This window comes from Talpa occidentalis, unplaced genomic scaffold, assembly GCF_014898055.3.
Source record: "Talpa occidentalis isolate TD23 unplaced genomic scaffold, MPIMG_talOcc4v2.1 talOcc4.9, whole genome shotgun sequence".
NCBI classification, from domain to species: Eukaryota; Metazoa; Chordata; class Mammalia; order Eulipotyphla; family Talpidae; genus Talpa; species Talpa occidentalis.
Window position 1 is genome coordinate 68184473 of NW_023605305.1, and position 26118 is coordinate 68210590.

Sequence of the window (26118 nt, forward strand, 5' to 3'; positions counted from 1 at the left end):
TTTCATTAGCCTCAAGGTATTTTTTATTTTGGTTTTAATTTCCTCTTTAATTCAACAACTATTAGGCAGCATATTGTTCAGTTTTCTTGTATTTATGATTTTTCCTTTTTTAAATAATGTGTATGATCAGAAAGAGTACTTGATATGATTTCAGTCTTCATAGTTTTATTGACAGTTGACTTATGTCCCAACATATGGTCTATTCTTGAAAATGTTCCATGTACACTTGAAAAGAAAATACATGTAGCAGTTTTTGGGTGGCGTGTTGTACAGATGTCTGTTAAAACTATTTGGCTTCATTACTCATTTAAGGCTATTGCTTCCTTGCTTTGTCTCGTTTTTGTTGAACTGTCTATACTTATTAATGGAGTGTTAAAATTCCCTAGTCTTATTGGGGTTTTTTGGTAAATATCTTTCTTTAGTTTTATTAATAATTGTCTTGTGAGTGTAGGCACTTCATTAAGGTGGTTTATAGCTTCTTGTTGTAGTTGGTCCTTAATAATAGTGTAATGTCCATCTCAATCTTTTATTGCCTTTTATAAATTGCAAATCTATTTCGGGCCTCCCTTGGTGGCGCAGGGGTTGAGCGCTGGGCTGCAAAGCTGCCTGCAACCTCTGCAGCGCCAGCTCGATCCCCGGCCGCTGGCGAGGGTCCCACATGGTGCACAGACCTTTCCTGCCGCACCCGCTGCTCCCCTCAGCGTGTATTTCGTTAAGTCTGCCTGTTCTGTTCCCTGCTCTGGCTCTGGTGAATTCTCTCACCCTCCCGCGCTTCTGACAGTACCCAGTGCTTGTGTAAATACATAAATAAATCTTTTTTTAAAAAAAGGAAAGAAAATACTTTATGTGATGTAAATATAGCTGTTCCTAACTTTTTTGATGACAACATTTAACTGCAAGTGTGCTTATCTTTGATAAGATTAATTTCCAAACATTATAACAGAAGGTTGGACTTTGTTTTGAAATGACTTCAACCAATCTAGTGAATTCAGTTTATTTGCATTTAAGGTGATTATTGAGGCATACAAGCTCATTGCCCTTTTTTTTTTTACTTTGTATTTTTTATTTTGACATATTCCTTTTATGTTTTGTTTAGGTTCCTTGCCATTGTTTTATGTGTTACTCTGATTTTTGTTTGAAGGGTCTGCTGAGGTGAGTATATGATGTACTATTTTTGTGGCCCATTAGATGGTCTGATATCAAACTCATTCTGATGGACCACATTTTAACTCTCCTCCTCCTCTTCTACATTGTATAATTTAGATATTTGTTACCTATAGATTCTTTTGTTATTTTTACTACTGCTTTATATTAGTCCTTTTATACTTCTTTTACCTTGGGCTTGGTGCTAATAAATTCTTTTAATTTTCACTTTTCTTTTTTTTTTAAGATTTATTTATTTATGCATGCAAGCTGGGGCACAGGCCAGAGATACAGTGGGGGTGAGAGGATCCAGCAGAGACAGAGTGGGAAACAGAGCAGGCGGATTGACCAAAGTACACTGCTGCAGGGAGCAGCGAGCAAGACAGGAGAGGTCTGCCTCGCCATATGGGAATCTCCCTGGCCAGCCAGGGATCAAACTCATGCCGCAGAGGCTGCAGATTGCTTCATAGTGCAGTGCTTAACCCCTTGTGCCACCAGGGAGGCACTAATTTTCACTTTTCAATGAAGTTTCTTACCCTTCCTTTTGTCTTGGCTGATAATCTTGTAGGATAAAGTATTTTAGGCTGGAAGTTGCTTTCTTTGATTACATTAAATAACCTTGCCATTTTCTTCTTGACTGTAAGACTTCTACTGAAAAGTCCATGGACAGTCTAATAGATATTCCCTTACAGGTTACTCTTCTTTCTCTCAATATTTTTAATATTCTCTTTTGTCATTGGATTTCAGCAGTTTAAATGTAATGTGTCTTATAACATGTCTATCTTATAGTATGTCTGTCTTGTAGTATACATGTCTTGGATCCAAAAAATATTTTAAAGGTATTTTAAATACCTTTAAAATCAATATTTTTGTTTCAGTCATTCATGGAATATATTCGGAAGTCAGAATTAACACTTCAATTTGTCAAGCTTCATGAAGCTACATTACAGCTATTTAAAAACTAAAGGACTCATTTCTCTAGACATTTCATTCTAATGTCTGTTTCAGAATCCTATAGCCTCTTTCTCTATTCTCCATGCCATCATTTCTTCAGGTCTTGAAAACTGAATTTGTTGAATATCAGAAATCTGCCAAGAGGACATTATGCAAACCATACCATTTTCTGTTGACCAGTGACAGTAAACTAGCTGGTCTCTGCTTACTAACTTTCTTCTGGGGAGCTTTTTACCTACTCCTTCTGTAACTGTGATGGTCCACCATTCCTGTCTCATTGCATAGTCTTTCTGAATTTCGGAAGATATTTCAGCAGTTCCATGTAATTATCAAAGCCTTAGGTAGACATGGCAAAGAGAATATCCTCCCCACAGATGTGTCCCACTTCTCTTGGTGGCACCTTTAACTTGCTTCCACTCAGCCAAAGCTGATAAACTCACACATTATTTGGCATCCTGTGCAGCCTGTCTCTGAGGCATGACTTTTTTCCTTACGCTTCCCACATATGCAATTGGGAGATATATATATCTTGTTCTCAGAACCTTTCTTTTGAACTCTCAAGGCTTCATGATCAGTATGCTGCCCCAGCATCCTCCTACGGCTGTACAACACACTCTGCAGACATTTCTAGTAGGGAAGCGCTGTTGTAAAACTGTCACCAGCCACTATCATGCAATATGGTCAGAACTGTGTGGTCAACGGTGCTTAAGAACATCCCTCTACAAAGGCATCTGAACTTTTACCAATTTTAATCTTGGGTAGGAATTGTTGGGAGGCAGCTCAAGTTTCAGGGACCACAAGCCACAGGATAGCTGTGTGCTTTGTGTCTAAACTAGACTTCTGGGAAACCAAATCCATTTATTTCTTCCCTTCCCACAAACCAGGGACTTAGCTTTCTCCCCACAAAGGTGTCCATGGCTGTTCTTACCCCACAGCTGATTGATGGGCACTGTCAAGAGTACAAGGTAGAGGGGCCTCCCCTGGTGGCACAGTGGTTGAGCGCTGGGCTGCGTAGCTGCCGCAGCTTCTGCAGCGCCACTTCAATCCCCGGCCACCGGCAAGGGTCCCACATGGTGCACAGACCTCTCCTGCCACCCGCTGCTCCCCTCAGCAGTGTATTTCGGTCAATCTGCCTGTTCTGCTCCCCGCTCTGGCTCTGGTGAATTATCTCACCCTCCCGCGCTTCTGACTGTACCCAGTGCTTGTATAAATAAATAAATAAATCTTAAAAAAAAAAGAGTACAAGGTAGAAACCCCCAGAGCACAGACCCTCCTGCCCAAGGCTGCCCACCATTAAGTGGGTGCCCGGGATACTGTAGCCCAGCCAAGCATCCTGGAGGACCATATGGGGATGTGCCCCAGTGACCCCACATGTCGGTAAAGGCCATGGGAGTACTTTTGTTCCCAGGGTACACTGCCAGGTCACGAGCCGGATCCAGTCTGGGGCACTAATTAAAGGGCTCTTGGGTTTGTGCTCCAGTTCCCCCTTCAGCACATGGCCCTCCACAGCTTGGCCCTCATGAGCCAAGAGCTGGTCCCAGGCCCACAACTCAGTCATAAGGAGGGAGAACAGTCACAGCAGAGAGGGAGAGCGGTTTTTCAGTGTGGAATAGGAAATAAGGTTTTCTGGTTTTTATTTTGTTTTACGTAGGACTCTTAATTATAGAGGCTGCTTGATTTGCTTGGAGTGGAAAGAATAAAAACTATTCCTGTCCTTGAAGGTTCATGCAGGAAGAATGCTTGTCTAATTGAAACATGGAAATCATAGCGGATAATTAAAATTTTATCTAGTTTGTGATTGTTGTCTTTGTAAGAATGTTAATATCAACTTCAGTGTCTGCCTAGGTTTTTGAAACTTGTGGAGGTGGGGACAGGTTCGTTGGTATTTCTTATACCAGTATGTTATGCTTTTCCAAATCCTTTTTAAGTTGGGAAGAAGCACTGTATTCATTTCTTATTCCAACTGTAACAAATTACTGCAGATTTTTTAGCTTAAGACAATATATTATCTTATGCCTCTCTGGGTCGGAAGTCAAAAATGAGCCTGTGTTGTTCCGTGAGGCTCCCAGGGAGAATCTGTTTTCTTGCTTGTTCCAGCTGCCAGAGGCTGCTCACATTCTGTAGCTGGTAGCCCTGCAACACTCCAGCCTCTGCTTGTCCTCACGTCCACCTTCTCCCCTATTCTTTCCCTTTCTCTTACAGGAACCCTTGCTATTTCATCAGGTTCACCCAAATAATCCAGGGTAGTTTCCAGTCTCAGGATTCTTAACTAATCCCCTCAACAAAGTAAGGTAACATATTCATAGGGATTGGGATGTGGACATCTATGGGGAGCCATTCTGGCTTCCGCAATCCATACAACTTTGATGAAGATGAGCAGACAGTGTTGTGGCTTTGGAAGACTTGGCCTGGAGTCCTCACCTGCTTCTTCTCTGCCGGGTAGACAAGGGGTGGCTGTGCCGTCCCGGGATCATACTTACCTCTCCTATAAAACACACATAGTCAAGTTGACCCTTGAACAATGGGAGTAGAGGTGCCTAGCCCCACACAGTAGAAAATCCTTTAAATCATTTACAGGTGTCCTTGGTATCCCAGGGGGTTGGTTTTAGTACACATACCTCCTCCCATGCCTACATCTACAGATGGTCAAATCCCTTAGTGGACCCTCTGTATCTGCCTGTTCTACATCACAATTTAACCACATGAAATCCACAGTTGATTGACACTCTGAATGCAGAACCTGCAGAAAGGAAAAAGTCCTCATGTAAATGGACCCAGGCAATCCATACTTGTGTCATTCAAGGGCCAACTGCATAAGCAAAGCCCATGGTTGTGAGAACTGAGATAGAAATATCCTGCCACTGACACAGAGTGGGCACATGCACTCTTTGGCAATCATCTAGCCCAATACCCTGTATGTAATAGAAACTCCAAAATTGTTGGGGTTCCTCTCCGTGTCACTCTCCTTTGTCCTTGCCTGTTAAGGAAGAGACCTTATGAGGCCCCACAGTGTTCTTCTTGCCCATCCATGCTACAGTCACCATAGGGCTATGTCAGTGCAGAGCTTTGTAGCATCAGAAACACATTTTCATTTAAAGGAAAGAAAAATCATCCTCAAAGATACCAGTTCTGTACAAATATTGCTTGATACCCTTTGGGGAAAAAAAAATAGCTAAGAGAATAGTAGAGAAAATGAGCTGACAGACCAATGCCCAGGAATCCAATTATACTTTGGGTAGAATCTTCTACCACTAGCACCCATCATGCAACCTGGGTGAGTGACTCCCCCTGCTGGGCCTCGCTTTCCTTATCTGTCTGATTAGCATGTTTGGGTAGATCATTTTTAAAATCCTAGGCTCTTGTGCAATTAGAACATTTTTATTTATAAAGTAAAAGTAACCCTATTTAAAATGAGATCATGTTTGCAACAACTTGACCTAAATGTGTAGGAAATAGTTTCTTATTAAGAACTAGAATCCTGTGAAAACTACATTTTAATTTTTTTTATTATGTACGGTAAGTGCAAGGGCAAAACAGTGATAGAGAATTATACTTCAAAGAGAAGAAGGATGATTTGGCACTCCATTTTTTTATGAGACAGATTGGTATCTGATATCATGAGAGACCATCATAGGTTACGCAAGCCTGAGGGACGGTTCAGAGAAAGCTACAGGGAAGGAAATGACTCCCAAGTTCATGTAGAAGCAGAGCCTGGTGCCCAGGGAAATGGAGTTGTGACCAGAGCACCTGAAGCTTATCCTGACAGGCCTGAGCTTATCCTGGACCTACCTACTGGATCCAAATCTCTAGGCATTCTCCAGGTGGTTTCGATATGGTCCTTTGGTGAGAACCCATGAGTCTATGCTAGTGGCTTTGTGGGAATAAGCAGTCCAGAGGAAGGAACATTTATTTACTCTGCTGTACACTGTTGCTTAGACTTTTTAGGACTTGTAAAAGCAATTATCTTTACAGTAATCCCCTCCCTAGACTGGCCCCATGGATTAAAATCCCCCTCCTAATTGGAAGTGACCACCAGCCGATGGGGTCTTCCTCTGGCCCCCGGGAACACCGGTACACTCACTCTCCTTTCTTCCGGGACATCACCCCCCTGCATTCCCCCCACTGGTTCCCCTCTCCACCTCCTTTGCTGTAACTTAGTCTGTTCTGACCTCTGAACATAGCCGTCCTCGGGCCTCTTCCCAACTTCTGTTCAAGGTATCAAATTTTTGTCCAGATTCACCCTGTCCCCTCAGCTCCCGACTCCAGCATGTATCCACTGTCAGGTGTCTCCGTTGAATGTCTCTTAGGCATCTCACACCTGAACTTGCTGTTTTCTCCTTGGACTTGCCCTTCTTCCAGACAACCCTTTTGGAGTTGTGCTTTTTCTTTCTCTCACACCCCACATCCAAGCTGTCAGGAAATCCTGTTCACTCCATCTGCAAAAGCTCTGGGACGTCAGCTCTTCCCTCCACTTCCGTGCAGCACTGGCCTGGCCTGCAGCACCGCCACGCTCTGCTGGATGCCCCTGGAGCCGGCAGTTGCGTTTTCTGTGCCCACACCTGTGCCTTCACCTGCCTCATTTTTTTTTTTTAATTTTTTTTTTTTTTTATAGAGGCATGTTTTATTTATTTATTTATTTGTTTGTTTGTTTTGCTTATACATGCACTGGGTACAGTCAGAAGAATGGGAGGGTGAGAGAATTCACCAGAGCCAGAGCAGGGAGCAGAGCAGGCAGAAGGACCGAAGTACACTGCTGAGGGGAGCAGCGGGCGGCAGGAGAGGTCTGCGCGCCATGTGGGACCCTCCTCCAGTGGCCGGAGAGCAGCCGGGGATCGAACCGGCGCCGCAGAGGCTGCGGGCAGCTTCGCAACCCAGCGCTCAACCGCTGCGCCACCGGGGAGGCCCCACCTGCCCCATTTTGATGCAGTGGGCCATGCTCCGTATTCATTTGAGATTCTGATAAAGTACAAATGACAAGAGTGCCTCACATCTTCACCTGACAGCTTAACACACCCAAGAACATGTGACGCACCAAAAAATAACAGTGAAAAAAATCTCCTGGGGGCATCCCCGGTGGCACAGCAGGTTGAGTGCAGCGCCGTGAAGCTGTCCGCAGCCTCTGCAGCGCGGGTTCAATTCCCGGCCGGTCAGGGAGATGCCTACATGGCACGGCAGTCCTCTCCTGTCTCGCCCGCTGCTCCCCTCAGCAGTGTTTTTGGTCCGTCTGCCTATTCTGCTCCCTATTCTGTCTCTGGTGAATCCCCTTACCCTCCCTCGCCTCTGGACTGTACCACAGTTCTTGTATAAATAAATAAATCTTAAAAAAAAAAATCTCCTAGGAAAGAACACTACTGTTAGAGCTGCTATTAGAAATGCAGGAAAGGTGGGCCTCCCCTGGTGGCGCAGGCAGTTGAGCACCGCGCTGTGATGCTTCCGCAGCCTCTGCAACACCGGTTCGATCCCGGCTGGCTGGCGAGGGTCCCACATGGTGTGGCAGACCTCTCCTGCCTTGCCCGCTGCTCCCCTCAGTGTATTTCATCAGTCTGCCTGTTCTGTTCCCTGCTCTGACTCTGGTGAATCCTCTCACCCTCCTGCACATCTGGCCTATCCCCTGGATCTTGTGTAAATGAATAAATAAATCTTAAAAAAAAAGAAATGCAGGAAAGGGAAATGGAGGAGGAATTGACTGTTAGAAGCCTTCATAGTGTTTACATCCATCCTTCTACTAATATACGGAGAGCTCTGGTCTGAGGGCATCCCCAGCTTCTAGACAAGGTACAGCATGCTTTATCAACTGAAAGGGGTTGCTGTGTACCCCAAATGAATATTTAGTACCCCAGGAATGCTCCTAAAATAATACAAAAAAAAAACCAGGACGTTAAAATCTAGAGTATGATAGCAGCTTTATTTTTTTAATTATATGATAATATGTGTATAGAAAATGTCTGCAAGAAACTGTACCAAAACATTAATAATGATTACTTCAGTGTGGCTAAATTATAGGAGATTTTGTTTCTTTCTTTATTTTCTACAATAAGCTGATATTATTCAGAATGCCACAATAAGCATGTGTTCCAACAGCACAATGCAGTTCTAAAAATAAGAATGTCTTATGCAGAGAAAGAAATTAGTTACTTTTAGAGAAAAGTAATGGTTTGAAGCCAGAAACTGGATATTTTATGAGGAAAATTATATGGTGCAGTGTTATTCCTGTACACGGGACTGTCAGACTGCGTTTCCCCATTGTGTCCCTATTAGATTGAAGAACGTGATTTTTCATTTTTGCTTGGTAGCTTACATACTGAACAAGGATGAATGAACCTGAATCTTTTTTTAAGTGTACAATTTTTAGCATTGAAGCCCTTTTTTTTGCACAACTAGTCACTAGTACTGGTAGAGATGATAGATGCAGAGCAGCAGGCAGTAGGAATTTAACATTGCTTGTTTCACCCAGAAAAAGTGTTTCAAACTTTAGACCCTATTTTAGCTGTTATTTTTAACTTCTTCTATCTGCTTTTTTTCCCCTAGACTATTTCTAGGTGTCTAAAAATAAGAAATGGTGAAAAACTGTATACTAATGAGGAGGAAAATGTGGGAAATTACTGAAATTTGGTTAAGATCTATTGAGATTTATGAACAAAGTTAGCTTTGGATTTAGATTGTCTTTCTGTTAATTATAGCAAAATTACTTTTGTAAATAGGAATGTACATATACTGTACTTGAAGATTAGAACAATTATAAAGTTTCTCAATTATAAAGTTATACCTAACATTGTAAGTCTTAACCATGCTTGTCTTTTTTACCCTCCTTAGTCCAGAACGATGTCTGGGGAACTTCCACTAAATATTAACATCAGGGAACCTCGATGGGATCAAAGCACTTTTGTTGGACGAGCCAATCACTTCTTCACCGTAACGGATCCCAGGAATATCCTGTTAACCAACGAACAACTGGAGAGTGCAAGGAAAATTGTGCATGATTACAGGTAACATTAATGATTATGCTTTTGGGCTTAATATATTAATAGATTGTCATGTTAACCTGCATTTAAACCTTCACTCAGTGATCTTGTAACTTTTTTTTTTTTGTAATGGAATCCTTTTTACCAAAAAAACCCCACAAGAAAACAAAAACAAAAAACAGGAGTAGGAAATGGGAAGACATTGTATCCCCACTGCTAACCCTGAACACAGATACCCAGCACTCATGGAAACTGGAAATAAGACAGCCCTCCCTGCAACTCATAGGTACCAATCTGTGAGATCCCCTTTTTCCATCATCCTGCCTCCTACGTTCCATAACAACCACCCCCTGCATCCACAGCCACCCCCATGTATCTTTCTGCCTCTATTTGGAGACAGCAACATGCAAAATATAAGTGGTCAAGAATTGGGGTAGGTTGTTTGCTTCTGAGATAAAGCACTAGTGAATATACCCCATAAGCAGGCATTCAAGTGAGAAGGATGCTGGAGGCAGGGCGTGTAGGTTTAAAGCACTCCCATCAGTTCCGAGAGCTAGGCAGGGTAAGGAAAGAGGGCCTCTAAGGCAGTGTTGCAGTTTTCTCTATAGAAGACCATTTAGGAAATGTTTTAGGCTTTGTGTGCCACAAGTGTTTCTCTCAGGTATTCTTCTTAGTTGTTTGCTTTTTTGATCCTTCAGAAATGCAAAAGTCACTCTTATGCTTTTACTAGTAGTTGGCTTATCCCTACTCCAGGGGACCTTCAGGCAGCTGCTGAGAAGCGGATGAAAGTGAGCTGTGTACCTAACCTTGCCGGAGCAGTGCATGAGAGTCAGGGATTTGATGTCACGTTGGTCATTAGAGGAGAAACAGGGAAATCTGTGAACTTGGTTGCCAAACACTGAATCTGTCACCTGGTAGGCGCCCCCTGCCGATCTCACCAGGTGCCAGTGTGCACACCAGGGAGCACCGCCGTCATGGAGCCTATGAGAAAGCACGGGGGTACAGGCATAAACATCCATGAGAATTCAGGAGAATAAATGTGCTGAGAATCTGGAATAAAGACTGTTAAATAAGGAGAGGCCAAGATGAAACAATAGCCAGTCTGGCTGAAAAAAATATAAAAGGGGGTTCATCGTAAGGTGGTGGAGTAGGACATAGTGTAGGGTATACAGGTTGACTATGGTGCTGCATCCCTGAAACTTACAATACAGTTGCACCCGCATTACTTCTGCTGAGATGACATATATTTGCAGGTGTGAACCTGTACATAGATGTACAGGTGTGAACCTGTACCCCCAAAACATATATAGTGTTGTAAGCCAGTAAACAGAATTAAAAACCAATCATCAACATAGTTTTAAAAAAGGAAGAAGACTTAAAGGTCAAAATTAGGTTGTTCACAGAAGGAACTGGTGGAGAAATTAATGACAAAAATGGGCGATGAAAAAGCGGAAGCTGAGCTGTGGAGAATAAACCTGACATGCTCTAAGAACACAGATCAGAGGTTGGCAGGCTTTCCCACCAGGCCAGAGGGCAATGGTTTGGGCTTTCTAGACCAGCCTGTCTCTATGGCACATTCTTTGGTGGTTCTCATTGGTTGTTTTACAACCCTTTTTAAGGGGTGCTTTGCAAAATGCTCAAATCATTCTTCACTCACAACCATGCAGAAGCAAGGCTGGGCACTGTCGTTGACCAACACCTGTTAAAGATGAAAAGGTGAAAGTGTGCAAAAGATTATATTTACAGGGACTAGAGAATGGAGAGTGAAGGTATAATTCATTGATGTTTCTAAAGGAGAAACTAGAAAAATGCAAAAGAAGTAATGTTAAGTACAAAATGTATTCTTAAAAGTATAAAGGTATATAAAGTATAACATTAAGTATATAAATATGTTTAACATATAAAAGGAATTTTTTCCCTGATGAGGAAAGGCATCTTCAAATTAAATTCACCCTATTTTAAGCAAAGAAACCCACGTGAGGCAATTCGTCCTTTTTTTCTTTTATTATTTTCCTACAAGTAAACTTTTAAAGTTACATAAGTATCCAAGAATAGGGAAAAAATTATTTAAAAAGACAAATATCATAGACATCTCAACTTTTTCATGTATGTGCTGAATGCCAGAGGACGGGAAAGGCACGTGTGCTGGCTACCTAACTAGTTATATGTTTGAGGTAACTATGGAAAAATGTAATGTGTTCTTCCAAAATCCCTGAGTGCCTCATCTTTTCTCTACCCCTTTTAAACCATCTAAGTCTGTGTGATAAATGCCTAGGCCTGCTCCAGCTGAAAGTTGGGGGTGTTTGTTGTGGTTTTATGCTGCTTTTGAATATATTGTAAAATACATAAACTATGTGTATGTTATATAAAATATGCATCGCAATATATGAGCTACATATTAAATGTGTGATATAAAAATATTATATATAGTCAATAACACCAGTGATTAAATTAATGGATAAAAATGCCCCAGAGTTCCCTCCCGCTCCCACCAAAAATCAAATTAGGCATGCACCTTCAGGGAGAATGGTTGAAAGGGCTACCTGGAGTCAAAGCAATTTTAAGTTATAAACCCTCATGGAGGATGCATACCAATCTGTTGTTCTACCGGGATACCAACAATGCTATTTTGATATAAACCTAAAGGAGGTAATAAAAATGAATGACTGATATCACAAAGCAGGGCAAAGGTAACTGCAAATAAAACACAGTTCAGGGCAAATAGGTCAGAAAATTAGATATTGGTAAGTGAACATTGAACATACAGCTTTTATGAGCCAGTTAATAGTTTATCAAATGTACAAAGAAAAGATTTAGAGATGCAGATAGAACCTGATTAAACACAATGATAGGGGCCTCCCCAGTGGCGCAGCGGTTGAGCGCTGGGTTGCGAAGCTGCCCGCGGCCTCTGCAGCACCGGTTTGATCCCCGGCTGCTCCCCGGCCACCAGAGGAGGGTCCCACATGGCGCGCAGACCTCTCCTGCCGCCCGCTGCTCCCCTCAGCAATGTGCTTCGGTCCTTCTGCCTGCTCTGCTCCCTGCTCTGGCTCTGGTGAATTCTCTCACCCTCCCGCGCTTCTGACTGTACCCGGTGCTTCAATAAATAAATAAATATTAAAAAATAAAAAATAAAATAAAATTATAAAAAAAAAAAATAAACACAATGATAGTAGAAAATTCTAGCCTTTGATAGATTATCTAATTATATCAGAATCGTTTAATGCTTTAGCTGTACAGAAAGAAAAAACAAAAGTAAAATTACAAAGTGAAAACAATGAGAGAATAAATAGGAAAATGTACCAAAATTGTATAGAAAAAGTTTCTGGTTTTATATGTCTGTATTATTAAGTAATCAAGATTGAAAAACACATGAACTGAAAATCCAGCTTAAGAAATTAAATAACAACACAAAATAATTTAAAAAAAAAGCAAATGGTGTATTACACTTTGTGTGTGCAGTATGGCTTTAAGCAATCCACATTCATTCACTTAACCCTCACAAAAGTCCTTAAAGGTATATTCTATCATTATTCCCATTTTTCAGGTGAAAGATCTAGGCATAAAAGTTTATTTTTCATTTTATTTTTTATTTCCTAATAGAGTACCATTGTTTTATATCCTTATTAATATTTGCCAGTATAGGATTTCTCCCCCAGGTGTGGTCACCGGAGCTCTCCCTCTACGGAAGAGTCCCTAGTTCTCCACCTTAGTCTACTTGTTCTACCCCTGCCTGACCCGGTGTGAAAGTTTAACTTGCTAGGAGTCCTGCCGCTCCTTAGTGGGGAGCCAGGATTGGAAACAGAAAGCCTGGCTCCAGAGTTCATGCTGTTAACCGCTGTACATACCCCTTTTTTAGGAAATCAGGGAGATATTAATACATTTTAAAATTAAAAAAGTAATTCATAAAATTAAAAAATAAATTTTAGAACTGATTCTTTGGTAAACCGAGTGAAAGCTAATCTTCTGGCATGTCTAATCAATCGTAAATAAATAAATAAAACCCAAAAGAGTTGACAAGCAGAATAAGAAAGTTACCTAAGAGAAATAAAGAAGTTGAAAAGTGCAGCCTGCTATTTAGCTTTTTGCTAAAAATTTTGGAGATTTTAGTGAAATGTATAATCTTTATGAATTACCAAGCTTTACTCAATCCAAAAGAAGGAAAGAGAAAAAGAAGAAAGAGAAGCTGAGACAAAGGTAAACAAATAGCAATTGGTAAAAAATGTAACTTTCCCATAAAAATCTACAAGGCCTGTTGGCTTCACAGTTGAGAGAAATTATTTCTTCACAGGAAGAAATAATACCAATTGTATCACAAACTCTCCCAGACAAGAGAAGAGCAGGAGTACCCCATTCATTTAGGAGGCTAAAATACCCTGATAACAAAACCAGACAAAGGAATAAGAAGGAAAAAAACATATAATCCAGCACTCCACATATGCATAGACACAAAGATCTTTGAAAAAGTACAAAGTAAATCTAGACATACAGCCCACACAAATTAAATCTAGACACACACACACATAAAGGACAATACCTGAAAAGCAGAACCCGACTAGGGTTCATAACAACATGTAAGATTGTTTTAACATTTGGAAATCACTATCAATAGGCAAAAACAGAAACTATATATGATTATCTCAGTAGGTACAGAGAAAGCAGACAAAATCCAGTATCCGTTCATGATAAAAATCTCAACAAACTAGGAATAAAAAGGGTAAAGTTACATCTGGAAAAACCTACAGTTAACACCAAACTACTAATCATGAAAGAACGAACACTTTCCCCCTGTGATCAGGAAAGGCAAGGATTTCAGCATTGTGCTGGAGGGTCTACCAGTGTGATAAGAGAAAAATAAGTAAATGGAGATCCACAGATAGGAAAGGAAGAACTGTCTTCACTCACAGAAAACATGTTTATCTCTATAAAAAGAATCTACCATCATGTTTAGCATGGTCACAGGATATATGAACAATATAGTAATTTCAGTAAACTGAAATTTTAAGAATAATAGAATTTTTACTAGGAAAAAATATTAAACATTTGGAGACCACTTTAGCCAAATATGTAAAAAGGTGGTAGTTTCCTATATATCAGCAATAGCCAATCAGACAGTATTTCTTCAATTTCACATGAATGAGGAAATCATAAAATATCTGGGAATATGCTTCTCCAAACATGTGAGAGGCCACCAGGGTCATTAAAATAAGTATTTGGGGAAGAACACTGGGTTAGGCTGGACAGAAAGTCATAATATTGTACAGGTGTCACTTCTCTGCAAAATAATATAACGTCAGTCAAAACACACTTGTGATCACCTTTAAAACTGACAAAATGTTTCTAAGGATTATCTGGAAGAGTAAAATCATGAGTGTATTGCTTCTTGACCTTTTGGTGAGGATCAAGTGTAAAATCATGATCTAACTCAAGACATTTCTGAAAGAGAAGAGGAATGGAGTGAGGGGCCATTGTTCTATTGAAGAGTGATGTGGACCGTGGAATGAAAATGGCAGCACTGGCCCCAGAAGATGTAGATAGTGGGAAAATACGAGGAAGTCCAGAAATCAGGCCTCAAAGTCCTGAAATCTCAACAACATTGTTATTGCAATGACAGACCAGCCAATAGCAAAGTTAAACAGGTTTCACATTTGCATATTTTAGGATAGATTCCCCAGTAGATTAAACAAAATAAGTCAGACAGAGAAAGACAAATGCCAAGTGATCTCACTCATATGTGGAATATAAAGAAACAAAGCAAAGGGATAAAACCAAACCACAACAATCCCTGAAATCTGGTTGTAGAACTAAAACTGCTAGGGGATGGTAGAGGGTGAGGACCCCAGGGGAAGGGAGCCCAGTTGACTACAGTAGAGAACTGTGGGTCCCTTGTTGGTGTACGTGGTGTGCTAGCATTCATCTGAAGAGGTGTGAACCTAGACCCTAAAACACATTCAGTGTTGTAAACCAGTATTACCCCACTAAAATAATTTTTTTTTTTAATTAAGCAACAAAACTGTCATGAAAATGCAAAAGGTAAAGATGAACATATATATAATCTTTTTTTTTTTTTAGGTTTTAAAATTCTCATATATTTAAAACACTTTGACCAATTTTTATATATGCTAAAAATGTATAACTTTTCCCCTCAATTACAATGTTTTTTTTTTTTAATAAATTTTATTGTTATATTCCCCATACAATTGCAATCCCCCCATTCTGACCCCAATCCCTCCCCTCCCACCCCCGCCCCCCTAAAAGTGTCTCTGGTTCATTGTTTTTTGTTGATTTTGATTTTCACTTTCTTATAGTTATTCATTTTCCTGGTCCCTTATTTAAGTTTTCTAGATTCCTGCTATGAGTGAGACCATCCGGTATTTTTCTTTTTCTTTTTGGCTTATTTCGCTGAGCATGATCCCTTCCAGCGCCATCCATGTTGCTGCAAATTGCATGTGTTTATCTTTTTTGAATGCTGAGTAATATTCCATGGTATATATGTACCACATCTTCTTGATCCAGTCATCTACTTTTGGGCATTTGGGTTGTTTCCAAAGCTTAGCTATTGTAAACAGTGCTGCTATAAACATAGGGGTGCAGGTGTTCTTTGGAATTGATGTTTCTGTGTCCTTTGGGTAAATACCTAGGAGTGGAATTGCTGGATCATATGGAAGCTCTATGTTTAGTAGGTCCAGAAATCTCCATACAGCTTTCCACAGTGGTTGGACCAGTTTGCACTCCCACCAACAGTGCAGAAGAGTTCCTTTTTCTCCACACCCTCGCCAACATTTGTTGTTGCTAGTTTTTTTAATATGTGCCATTCTCACTGGTGTAAGATGGTATCTCATGGTAGTTTTGATTTGCATTTCCCTGATGACAAGTGATGTTGAACATTTTTTCATATGCCTGTTGGCCATTTGCATTTCCTCTTCGGAGAAGTTTCTTTTAAGCTCTTCTGCCCATTTTTTGACTGGATTATTTTCTTTGTTGTTGTTGAGTCTCATCAGCTCTTTGCAGATTTTTGTGATCAGTCCTTTATCATTAGTGTTGGGTGCAAAAATGTTCTCCCAGTTGGTGGGGTTTCTCTTTGTTTTTGTTATTGTCTCTTTTGCTGTGCAAAAGCTCTTTAATTTGATGTAGTCCCAGCTGTTTATCTTTGCCTTCACTATCACTGCTTTGGGTGATGTGTCTGTAAAGATGTCTTTGATGTGCAAATCACGTAGTGTTTCGCCTATATTTCCTTCTATATATTTTATGGTTTCAGGTCTTATGTCTAGTTCTTTAATCCATTTTGAGCTGATTTTTGTGTATGGTGTGAAGTGGTGGTCAAGCTTCATTCTTTTGCATGTAGCGACCCAGTTTTCCCAGCACCATTTATTGTACAAACTTTCTTTGCTCCAATGCATATTCTTTGCTCCTTTGTCAAAGATTAGTTGACCATAAATCTGTGGGTTTATTTCTGGATTTTCTATTCGATTCCATTGGTCTGTATGTCTGTTCTTGTTCCAATACCATGCAGTTTTGATGATTATGGCTTTGTAGTATAGTTTGAAGTCTGGGAGTCTGATGCCTCCATTCCCTTCTTTTTTTTTCAGGAGAGCTTTGGCTATTCGGGGTTTTTGGTGATTCCATATGAATTTCATCAATAATTGTTCTATTTCTTTGAAGAATGACATTGAAATTTTGATTGGAATAGCATTGAATCTGTATATTGCTTTTGGTAGGATGGCCATTTTAATAATGTTTATTCTTCCAATCCATGAGCAGGGGATGTCTCTCCATTTCTTTGTGTCTTCTTCTATTTCTTTTAACAGTGTTTTATAGTTTTCTTTGTATAGGTCCTTTACCTCTTTTGTTAGATTTATTCCCAAATATTTGATTTTTTTTGTTTCAATAACAAAAGGGATGGTCTTTTTGATTTCTTCTTCTTCAGATTTATTGTTTGTGTATAGGAAGGCTACTGACTTTTGCATGTTGATTTTGTATCCTGCCACTTTACTGAACTGATTGATGAGTTGAATTAGCTTTTCTGTGGAGTTTTTGGGGTTCTCTATGTATAATATCATATCGTCTGCAAATAGTGATAGTTTGACTTCTTCTTTTCCTATTTGGATTCCTTGGATGTCTTTCTCTTGTCTTATTGCCCTGGCTAGGACTTCCAGTATTATATTGAAAAGCAATGGTGAGAGTGGACATCCTTGTCTTGTTCCAGATCTTAATGGAATTGCTTTCAGCTTTTCACCATTGAGAATGATACTGGCTGTTGGCTTGTCATAGATGGCCTTTATGATGTTGAGGTATGTTCCTTGTATCCCCAGAATTTCAAGGGCTTTTATCATGAATGGGTGTTGCACTTTGTCGAAAGCTTTCTCAGCATCTATTGATATTATCATATGGTTTTTATATTTCTTTTTGTTGATGTGTTGGATAACGTTGATTGATTTTTGGATGTTAAACCATCCTTGTGCCCCTGGAATGAATCCAACTTGGTCGTGGTGAATTATCTTATGGATACATTGTTGGATTCTGATAGCTAAAATTTTATTGAGGATTTTTGCATCAGTGTTCATTAGGGAGATTAGCCTGTAGTTTTCCTTTTTTGTGTTGTCCTTGTTCGGTTTTGGTATTAGTGTAATGTTGGCTTCATAAAACGTGTTTGGTATTGTCCCTTCCTTCTCAATTTTTTGGAAGAGTTTGTGAAGGATAGGCACTAATTCGTCTCTGAATGTTTGGTAGAATTCATTTGTAAATCCATCAGGTCCTGGGCTTTTGTTTTTGGGGAGGTTTTTTATTACCATTTCAATTTCGCTAATTGTAATTGGTTTGTTTAGGTGTTCTATTTCTTCTTTATCTAGCTTTGGGTGATTGTAGAGTTGTAGGAATTTGTCCATCTCCTCTAGATTGTTAAACTTGTTTCCATATAACTGTTCATAGTAGTTACTGATTATTCTTTTGATTTCTGCTGTGTCCGTTGTGATTTCTCCTCTTTCATTGATGATCCTGTTTATTTGTGCTTTCTCCCTTTTTTCCTTTGTGAGCCTGGCTAGGGGTTTGTCTATTTTATTGATTTTTTCAAAAAACCAGCTCTTGGTTTCATTGATCTTTTGGATTGTTTTTTTTAGTTTCAATTTCATTTATTTCTGCTTTGGTTTTTATTATTTCTTTTCTTCTATTGGTTTTGGGGTTTTTTTGTTGTTCTTTTTCTAGATCTTTGAGCTTCGAGATGAGGTTGTTTCTTTGCGTTCTTTCTTGTTTCTTGATGTGAGCTTCTATTGCTATATATTTTCCTCTTATTACTGCTTTTGCTGCATCCCATACATTTAGGATATTAGTGTCCTCCTTGTCGTGCAATTCAAAAAATTTTTTAATTTCTTCTTTGATCTCCTCATTAGTCCAATGGTCTTCCAGTAGTGTGGTTTTTAATCTCCATGAGGTAGGAAAGTTCCTTGCCTTCTTTTTATGGTTTATTTCTAGTTTGATGCCTTCATGGTCAGAAAAGATGGTTGATATGATTTCAATCTTGGTGTATCTGTTGATGTTTGTCTTGTGCCCCAGTATGTGATCGATCCTGGAGAATGATCCGTGTGCGCTTGAGAAAAATGTGTACTCCGTTTTTTTGGGGTTTAGTGTTCTATAGATGTCTGTTAAGCCTAATTGCTCTAGGTCCTTATTTAGAGCTTTGGTTTCTTTACTTATTTTTTGTCTTGTTGATCTATCCATTGTTGATAGTGGTGTGTTGAAGTCTCCCACTACGTATGTGTTTTCTCTGATGTCTGTTTTCAGAGAGGACAACAGTTGTCTGATATATTTTGGTGCTCCTTCGTTTGGTGAGTATATGTTAATGAGTGTTATTTCTTCTTGAAGTATTGTCCCCTTGATCATAATGTAGTGACCATTGGGGTCTCTTTTTATCTTTTTGAGTTTGAAATCTGTTTTATCTGATATAAGTATAGCTGTTCCTGCTTTCTTTTTTGGTCCATTTGCTTGTAGGATTGTTTTCCATCCTTTAACTTTGAGCCTATTTTTATCTCTTGTAGCTAAATGTGTTTCCTGGAGACAGCAAAAGGTTGGGTTTTGTTTCTTAATCCAGGCTGCCACTCTGTGTCTTTTTATTGAAGAGTTTAGTCCATTTACATTTAGAGTTAATATTGATATGTTAACATCTGTATTTGCCATTGTGTTTGTCTTTCCTTTGATTTTATTTATTTATTCTTTTAATAACTTTTTTTTTTTTTTGGCCTTCTTTCATTGTTATTCGTCCCTCTGAGGTTCTGGCTTTAGGACTCCTTGTAGTATTTTTTGGAGTGGGGGTTTAGTTGCAATGAAATTCCGGAGTTTCTGTTTGTCTGGGAAGGTCCATATTCTTTCTTCAAAGAGGAAGGAGAGCTTTGCGGGATAGAGTATTCTTGGTTGGCATCTGTTTTCTTGGAGTCTGTTGACTATGTCCCTCCACTCTCTCCTTGCCCGTAGTGTTTCTTCGGAGAAGTCTGATGTCAGCCTGATTGGCTTTCCTTTGAATGTTATCTGTTTCTTCCCTCTTGCCAGCTTCATTATTTTTTCCTTGTCCTGGATTCTTGGGAGCTTTACTATTATGTGTCTTGCTGTATTTTTCCTTTCGTCGTGGAAGTTTGGTGTTCTTCTTGCTTCTTGTATATCAATTTTCAGCTCCTTCTTCACATTTGGGAAGTTCTCTTCAATTATCTCTTTGAATATTTTCTCTGTTCCTACATCTCTCTCCTCTCCTTCTGGTATTCCTATAACTCTTATATTTCCTTTCCTCATGGAGTCAGATAGTTCCCGAAGTCTTTCTTCGTTCTTTTTCCTTCGTACTTCTCTTTCCTTTTCTGTTTTGGTTCTTTTTATTTCTGTGTCTTCAAGATTACTTATTCGTTCTTCCATTTCATCTATTCTGCTTTCATTGCTTTTCCCAGAATTCTTTAGTTCTTCCATTAATTCTTTGATCTCCTGCATTTCTTTTACTTCCCTCTTTAGGGACTCAATTTCTTTCTTCTGACCATTGTTTTCCCTCTCTAGGGACTCAATTGCATTCTTCTGATCATTGATTATTTTTCCCTTATCATTGTTTTCCTTTATGACTTCTGTCAGTTTTTTAATCACGGCAATTTTAAATTCTCTTTCTGGAAGGCTCAGAAATTCTTCCAAGTTATTGTCTTTGCAATCTGGGGGCTGGCTTTCTTTTTGTGGTGTGCTTTTTCTCTGGAGAGTTGCTAGGTTGCGTGTGGTTCTTCTCCTCCCTACTGTCTGTTTTCTAATTTGCCGTATGCGTTGGGACACTGTGTTGTTGGGACTGGCCGGCATCTTGGGTGGGCTTCTCTGTTCCCCTCTGGTTCTTCCAGGAGTCATCTGTCAGTTTCAAGCAGCCTTTAATGGAGAAAGGTCCCTGTTCTAAAATGCCGATGTGGGGACACACTCCCCTGTGCGCCTGGTCTGCCCCGGCGGTGGGTTCCTGCTCCCCTCTGGGCTTGGACTGCAGGCCAGAGGGGGTCTGGCGTGGGCGAACTTCCCCCGCTCACCTCTGGCTCCTGAGGAAGCCTTCTGCAGGTAGTCTTTACTGAAGAAATGTCCCTGTTCTAAAATGGTGATGTGGGACACACTCCCTGCGCGTCTGGTCTCAGGCACACTCTTCTGCGCGCCTGGTCTGCCCCGGCTGTGGGTGCTCGCTCTCCCTGTGGGCTCAGACTACTTGTTCGGAAGGAGCCAGGTGTGGGCTAACTCCCCAGCTGGCCACTAGCTCCTTCAGTAGCCTGTGCTGGGGTCAAGTCGCTAGGTGGCGCCAGAGATCTCTCCTAGAGCCCTTGGGGAGCTGATTTTCCACCCCGTGGGACAGGGAGCAGAGCGGGGATGGTAGGGTACACCTCAACGGCTTTGGGGTGCTGTGTCTGCCTTGTGCCCCACCATCGTGGGGAACCCACGCCCCTAATTTCGTGCCCTGGGTCTCAGTTCCAAAGCCCTCAGTTCCAGGACTCAGGCTGTAGCCCAGATCAGTGGCGCGGGAATGGCGCCTTTTGAATCCCGCTCCCCTGCCTGGGCGCCTTGTTCCTGCTCACTCAGGGAGGGCCTCCTACGTCTCCCCGCAAGCCTAGGTCGCAGGCGCGGGGACCTGGGCAGCTGCGATCCGGTCTGGATCCGCGCCACTTTCCGCGCAAGCTTACCGGGCGGCCGGGGCTGTGTGCTGGTGCTGGTCTCCTCCTGGGGGGCGGGGCTCTCTTTAATGGCGCCTGGAGCTCACCTCCGCGGCGGATCCTGCAGGGTTCGCCTCAGCTCCCGTTCACGGGGTGTGGTGGCTGCAATAGTTCCTTTCCACTCACAGTCCCGCTTGCTGTGTCCGTTTTTCTTGTTGGCCGTTTTGGTTTGTTGTTTCCCTCCTCTCTGCCGGTCGGAGAGTGCCGCCTCTGTGGGCGGGGGAGGGGAGCAGGGTTCTGCGCTTCCCTCCCTTCTCGTCCTCTTTTATGGCAACTTTCTTCTTCGGGCAGTTTGCTGGAGTCGTCCGTTTATCTTCCGTGTCCCAGTTCTCACTGGGACCTGCCGCTTTTCCTCCCTATTAACTTTTTTTAATGGGAGATCTTACTCGCAGCGTCTCCTCGCCGCCATGTTGCTCCGCCCTTTTGCAGTTTCTTACATATATATAATCTTGAAGTGAGTTGAACTCTTGTAGGCAGAAACTTAATTTGTTCCTATCTATTATACATAAAAATGAAAATTCTCAGGTTGGCAGATAACAAAATTACCCACAGTGTACAAAATATACATACAAACTATTACATAATAATGGTGTTGCTGCTGAGGATAAGAAAAGGTATAATCTTGTAGAGAAAAAGGATAAAGACATCCAGTTTTAATAATTTATAGTTTTCATCTCAGCAAATGTGCTCATCTCTTTCTAAATCAACTTGAATGTGGCGAAGATTTATTTATGAGGCTACTTACTTCTATGTCCTTTACAAGTGGAAAAGATTGGAAACAATTAAAATGCTAAAGTGTGGACGGTTGTTATGATATAGTAGTTGACAAAAACAGTGGAATATAGTGCAGCAATGAAAAGGATAATGTGTTTATTTCCTAAGGCTGCTAGAACAAATTAGCACTAACTCAGTCACTTAAAACAGAAATTGATCCTCTCAGTTCTGGAGGCTAGAGGTCTGGACTCAAGGTGTGGACAGGGTAGTGTTCTCCCAGTGGCTCTGGGGCAGGTCCTTCCTGCCTCTTCCATGGTCTGCCTCAGTTGTTACATGACCACCTTCTTTGTGTGACTGTCTTAGAAGGACACAGGTCCTTGGATATAGGGCCACCCTAACCCAGCATGACCTCATCTGAATCAATTATACCTGCAAAGACCTGTTTCCACATAAGATTGCATTCAGAGGTTCCAGGTGGACGTGAGTTTTAGGGGACACTATCAACCTAGTATAGATGATCTGAAGAATATCTAAAGGTGCAGAGAAAAGTTTACAAAAAAGTATTGAAGAAAAAAAAGGTGGCTATAAAGCAGCAAGCGTGGTGTGACGCCTTTAAATAACATATTGACGTAGATCCTCGAAGAGAGTGAAAGTGTGCTCACCAAAATGTTACCATGGTGATGAGTAGGTTTGAATGATTTTAATTGCTCTAATGAATGTATTTTCTTAATTTCTAGCACTGAATATGTGTTTCTTTGATAAGGAGAAAAAACAATGAGCCTTTTTAATCTAGGTTTTCAAACTACAAGTTTAGAAATGAATTAATATTCTTGATTGCCACAGCTTTTGTCTAATTGGTTAGAAATATCTTAGAGTGTGTAAAGTTCAAAATGCATTTTTCAATATGTCTTTTTAAACAAAGAATATTTCAAAGTTGAATACTTCCCTATTATGCAAGGTAAGTTTTTATTTTTCTAAATTAGAGATATTTTAAGATATGTGAGTTTAAAATGTTCATGGGTTTATTTATTGTGCTATGGGTTATTAGACTGTCATTGACCATTTAATAGGTTAGATTGTCATTCCATTTGGGGGCAGTTATTTTAGGTAAGGGCAAACTTAAAATACCTCTTGCTGTGTCTCTAGAACACCAGTAAAATACTTGAAATGAACAATTGCCGTGTTATTTGTTGTTTTCCTAGACAAGGAATTGTTCCTCCAGGCCTTACAGAAAATGAACTATGGAGAGCAAAGTACATCTACGATTCAGCTTTTCATCCTGACACTGGCGAAAAAATGATTTTGATAGGAAGAATGTCAGCTCAGGTTCCAATGAACATGACCATCACAGGTTGTATGATGACATTTTATAGGTAAGTTATAGAAATGTAACAAACGAATTCATTTTATATTATAGAAAACTAAAAGTGCATGTTTTGTATGTATATAGTTTTATTGAAATAAGTATCACTTCCTGTTGAGTTTCATTGTGTAAATATATCAACTCAAGAAGGCTGTTTTACGTTTTCCCTCTGCTATATATAGCATTCTCTGTGTTGTTCAAAAAGAAGTTGAACCTTTCCCTAAATCTTAGACTCAAAAGAAAAATGGGCTTAAAAAGAAAATAAGAGTCTTCAAGCAAATTTTCTTTTTAATCCATTCATCTGATACAGATTTAAGCAGAGATAATAGGGGTAGATGTAGGTGCAAGTATAGATGTAACAGTAGGTGTAAGTGCAGATATAGCAGTAGGTGAAGATGTGGGTGTACAAGCAGGTGTAGAACAGGTATATGTATACGAATAGGCGTAGATGTAGATATAAGATTAGGTGTAGATGTAGTGTAGGTGTAGGTGTAGACATAGCTATAAACACAGACATATGAGCTTGCACGTGCAGTCAAGAGGGACTTTTGGCTACAAATGGCTTTTTTCCCACAAGAGAAGGGACCTGACATTTATTGAGTGCTACCTATGCTAGGTTCTCTACAAATTTAAGATAAAATTTAATTTAAGTAAGATACCTTCCTCACTGTAACCCTCTGAACTTAGTGTTCCCATATCGAACTATTGAGGAGGCTGAGAATCAGATGGCATGGGAGCCTGCCAGGCCACACAGGTTAAGCCTTTGCCCCAGAATGTATGGCCTTCCATGCAGGCTTTTCCCTTCCTCATGCATCTCCCCTCTGGGTGCTGTGTGCGTCCTTGCTCCACACAGCAGCAAGGGCACAGGCGATGGGGCCCATGTGCCGGCTCTCTCTGTTTCAGGACCACGCCGGCGGTGCTATTCTGGCAGTGGATTAACCAGTCCTTCAATGCCGTGGTCAATTACACCAACCGCAGTGGAGACGCCCCCCTCACCGTCAAGTAAGTCTCTGCTGAATGAGCCTCTGTGTTCCCAGGGTTCGCTTGACTCAGTGAAGTATAAATTAAACAGTATATTTGTACAAATTGTATTGTTTAAAATATTCAGGACTTACTTCACAGTCATGCTCCTTTTCTTCTCTTTTATCAAGATCCACTTGTTGGTAGTGGCGCTGGTGGGAAGGTGTGTCTTCACACCCTAGGACTCATGTCTCCTGCTCGGCACACAACAGGCAGCTGGGGCGGGTGGGTAAATGACAGGCCGCACCCCGCTCTACTCTGCCAGTACATGTGATACCAGCATCCACAATATGGGCTGCAGACGTCCAGGGGACATCTGTGGCTTTTATGTCCTATTTGGGGTTTTTTGATATTGTTTATTGAGTTAGTATTGGTTTAATCACTGTTTCCCTTTTAGAGGTGCACTCTCCCCCCTACAGGCGTTTTTGCCAGAGTTCACCCACCACCAAGGAACCATGGTCCACCCCCAGAGCCCTGGTGCTCTGTGCTCCCCACTCCTTGTCCCTGGCCCCCACTCTTCTCTCCCCCTCCAGTTTCCCCCATTCCACAGTCAGCTTTCAAGGGTTGGTTTTATAGCTTGGGTTCATCTGTGCCTTTGTTTTGTTTGCTGTATTCCACTTAATAATTGACACCAATTGTCTTTCTCCTTCTGGCTGATTTTGCTTAATATTATCCCTTCCAGCTCCATCCATGTTGCCCATTTGTTTTTAAATCAGACAGCCAAAAAAGAATGCAAATGATCTTCAGGTGGAAAAAAACACTTTTAGACAGGTGACAGAGATCAGTTAACAGAAACTTTAGCATCATGGGCATAACTCTTCAAAGTGTTTTCTTTTTTGATTTTATATTGCTTTTGACAGCCTGTCTTCTTCTACGATCAGCCTGTAGCACAAGGATATGGAAATTAGCAGCCAGCGGTGTTTATCACACCTTCATTTCATCCAATCCTTGAATTTAAATTTTAAACTGAGAGAATTGCCTGGGCTTCTTCACTGCATTTTGGAGATGGGACTTTTCAAATTTCCATCCAGTAAGATGTCATTTCAATGCTGGCAGCATTGCTTTGAGTTGTCACTTGCAGTATGTATATCAATATTCTGAGAACTATTTTATATTTCAGCAAATACACTATAAACACTTGGCCCCGTGTGCATTTGTTTCCTGCACGTTTCTACTACACACTCACTTGCCCCTGGCCCTCACACACACTTGGTGTAGCTGCTTATTTTGCATTGTAGGTGAAGAATCCCATTTTTTTATGGGCCAACTTGCTTTTCATGGGGATTTCTCTACATGGAGAGTAATCATGGATGTTCCATGGAATCTCCATTTTTAATCTAGTTCTTTCACCTTTCCCCCTCATTGCTGCAGAATCTGCTGTACCAGTTTCCTGACAGGTGCTCACTGGTTATGCACTATTCTTTTGTTTTTTTAAATGGAGGTAACATTGGTTTACAGTTCTGTACATGCACTAAGGGAACAGGTTCAGATGCATGTCACCACAGCACACCCACCACCAAAGCACCCATGACTCGTTACCCTGCACCACCAGACCCCCTACCCCCTTGCTCCTTCTCGTCCCCACTACTGTTCTCTTTCTTTTCAGTGAATTGGGAACAGCATATGTTTCTGCCACAACTGGTGCTGTAGCAACGGCTCTAGGACTCAATGCGTTAGCCAAGGTACTCAGATCTTTATTTCTATAGTGAAGCTTCCTAATTTGTTCTTACCTGCCTGGTTCTGAGTCTCTCTATTATTGCCCAAAATA

The 26118-nt window shown here is 40.9% G+C and overlaps 1 protein-coding gene across 5 annotated transcripts in view; it reads left to right on the forward strand.

Annotated features, from left to right (window-relative positions):
- The window catches only part of SFXN1 (sideroflexin 1), a 56650-nt gene that overhangs the window by 9600 nt on the left and 20932 nt on the right, over positions 1 to 26118 (forward strand). For 3 of the 5 annotated variants that reach the window (XM_037498478.2, XM_037498480.2, XM_037498481.2), the window contains exons 2-5: positions 8911 to 9083; positions 23170 to 23340; positions 24234 to 24332; positions 25957 to 26032. In XM_037498478.2, the coding sequence (XP_037354375.1) occupies positions 8920 to 9083; positions 23170 to 23340; positions 24234 to 24332; positions 25957 to 26032 (510 nt within the window). In that variant the 5' untranslated portion in view covers positions 8911 to 8919. Of the gene's footprint in view, positions 1 to 1096; positions 1153 to 8910; positions 9084 to 23169; positions 23341 to 24233; positions 24333 to 25956; positions 26033 to 26118 lie in introns of all 5 variants that reach the window. The other 2 variants (XM_054690985.1, XM_054690986.1) reach the window with 1 other exon arrangement.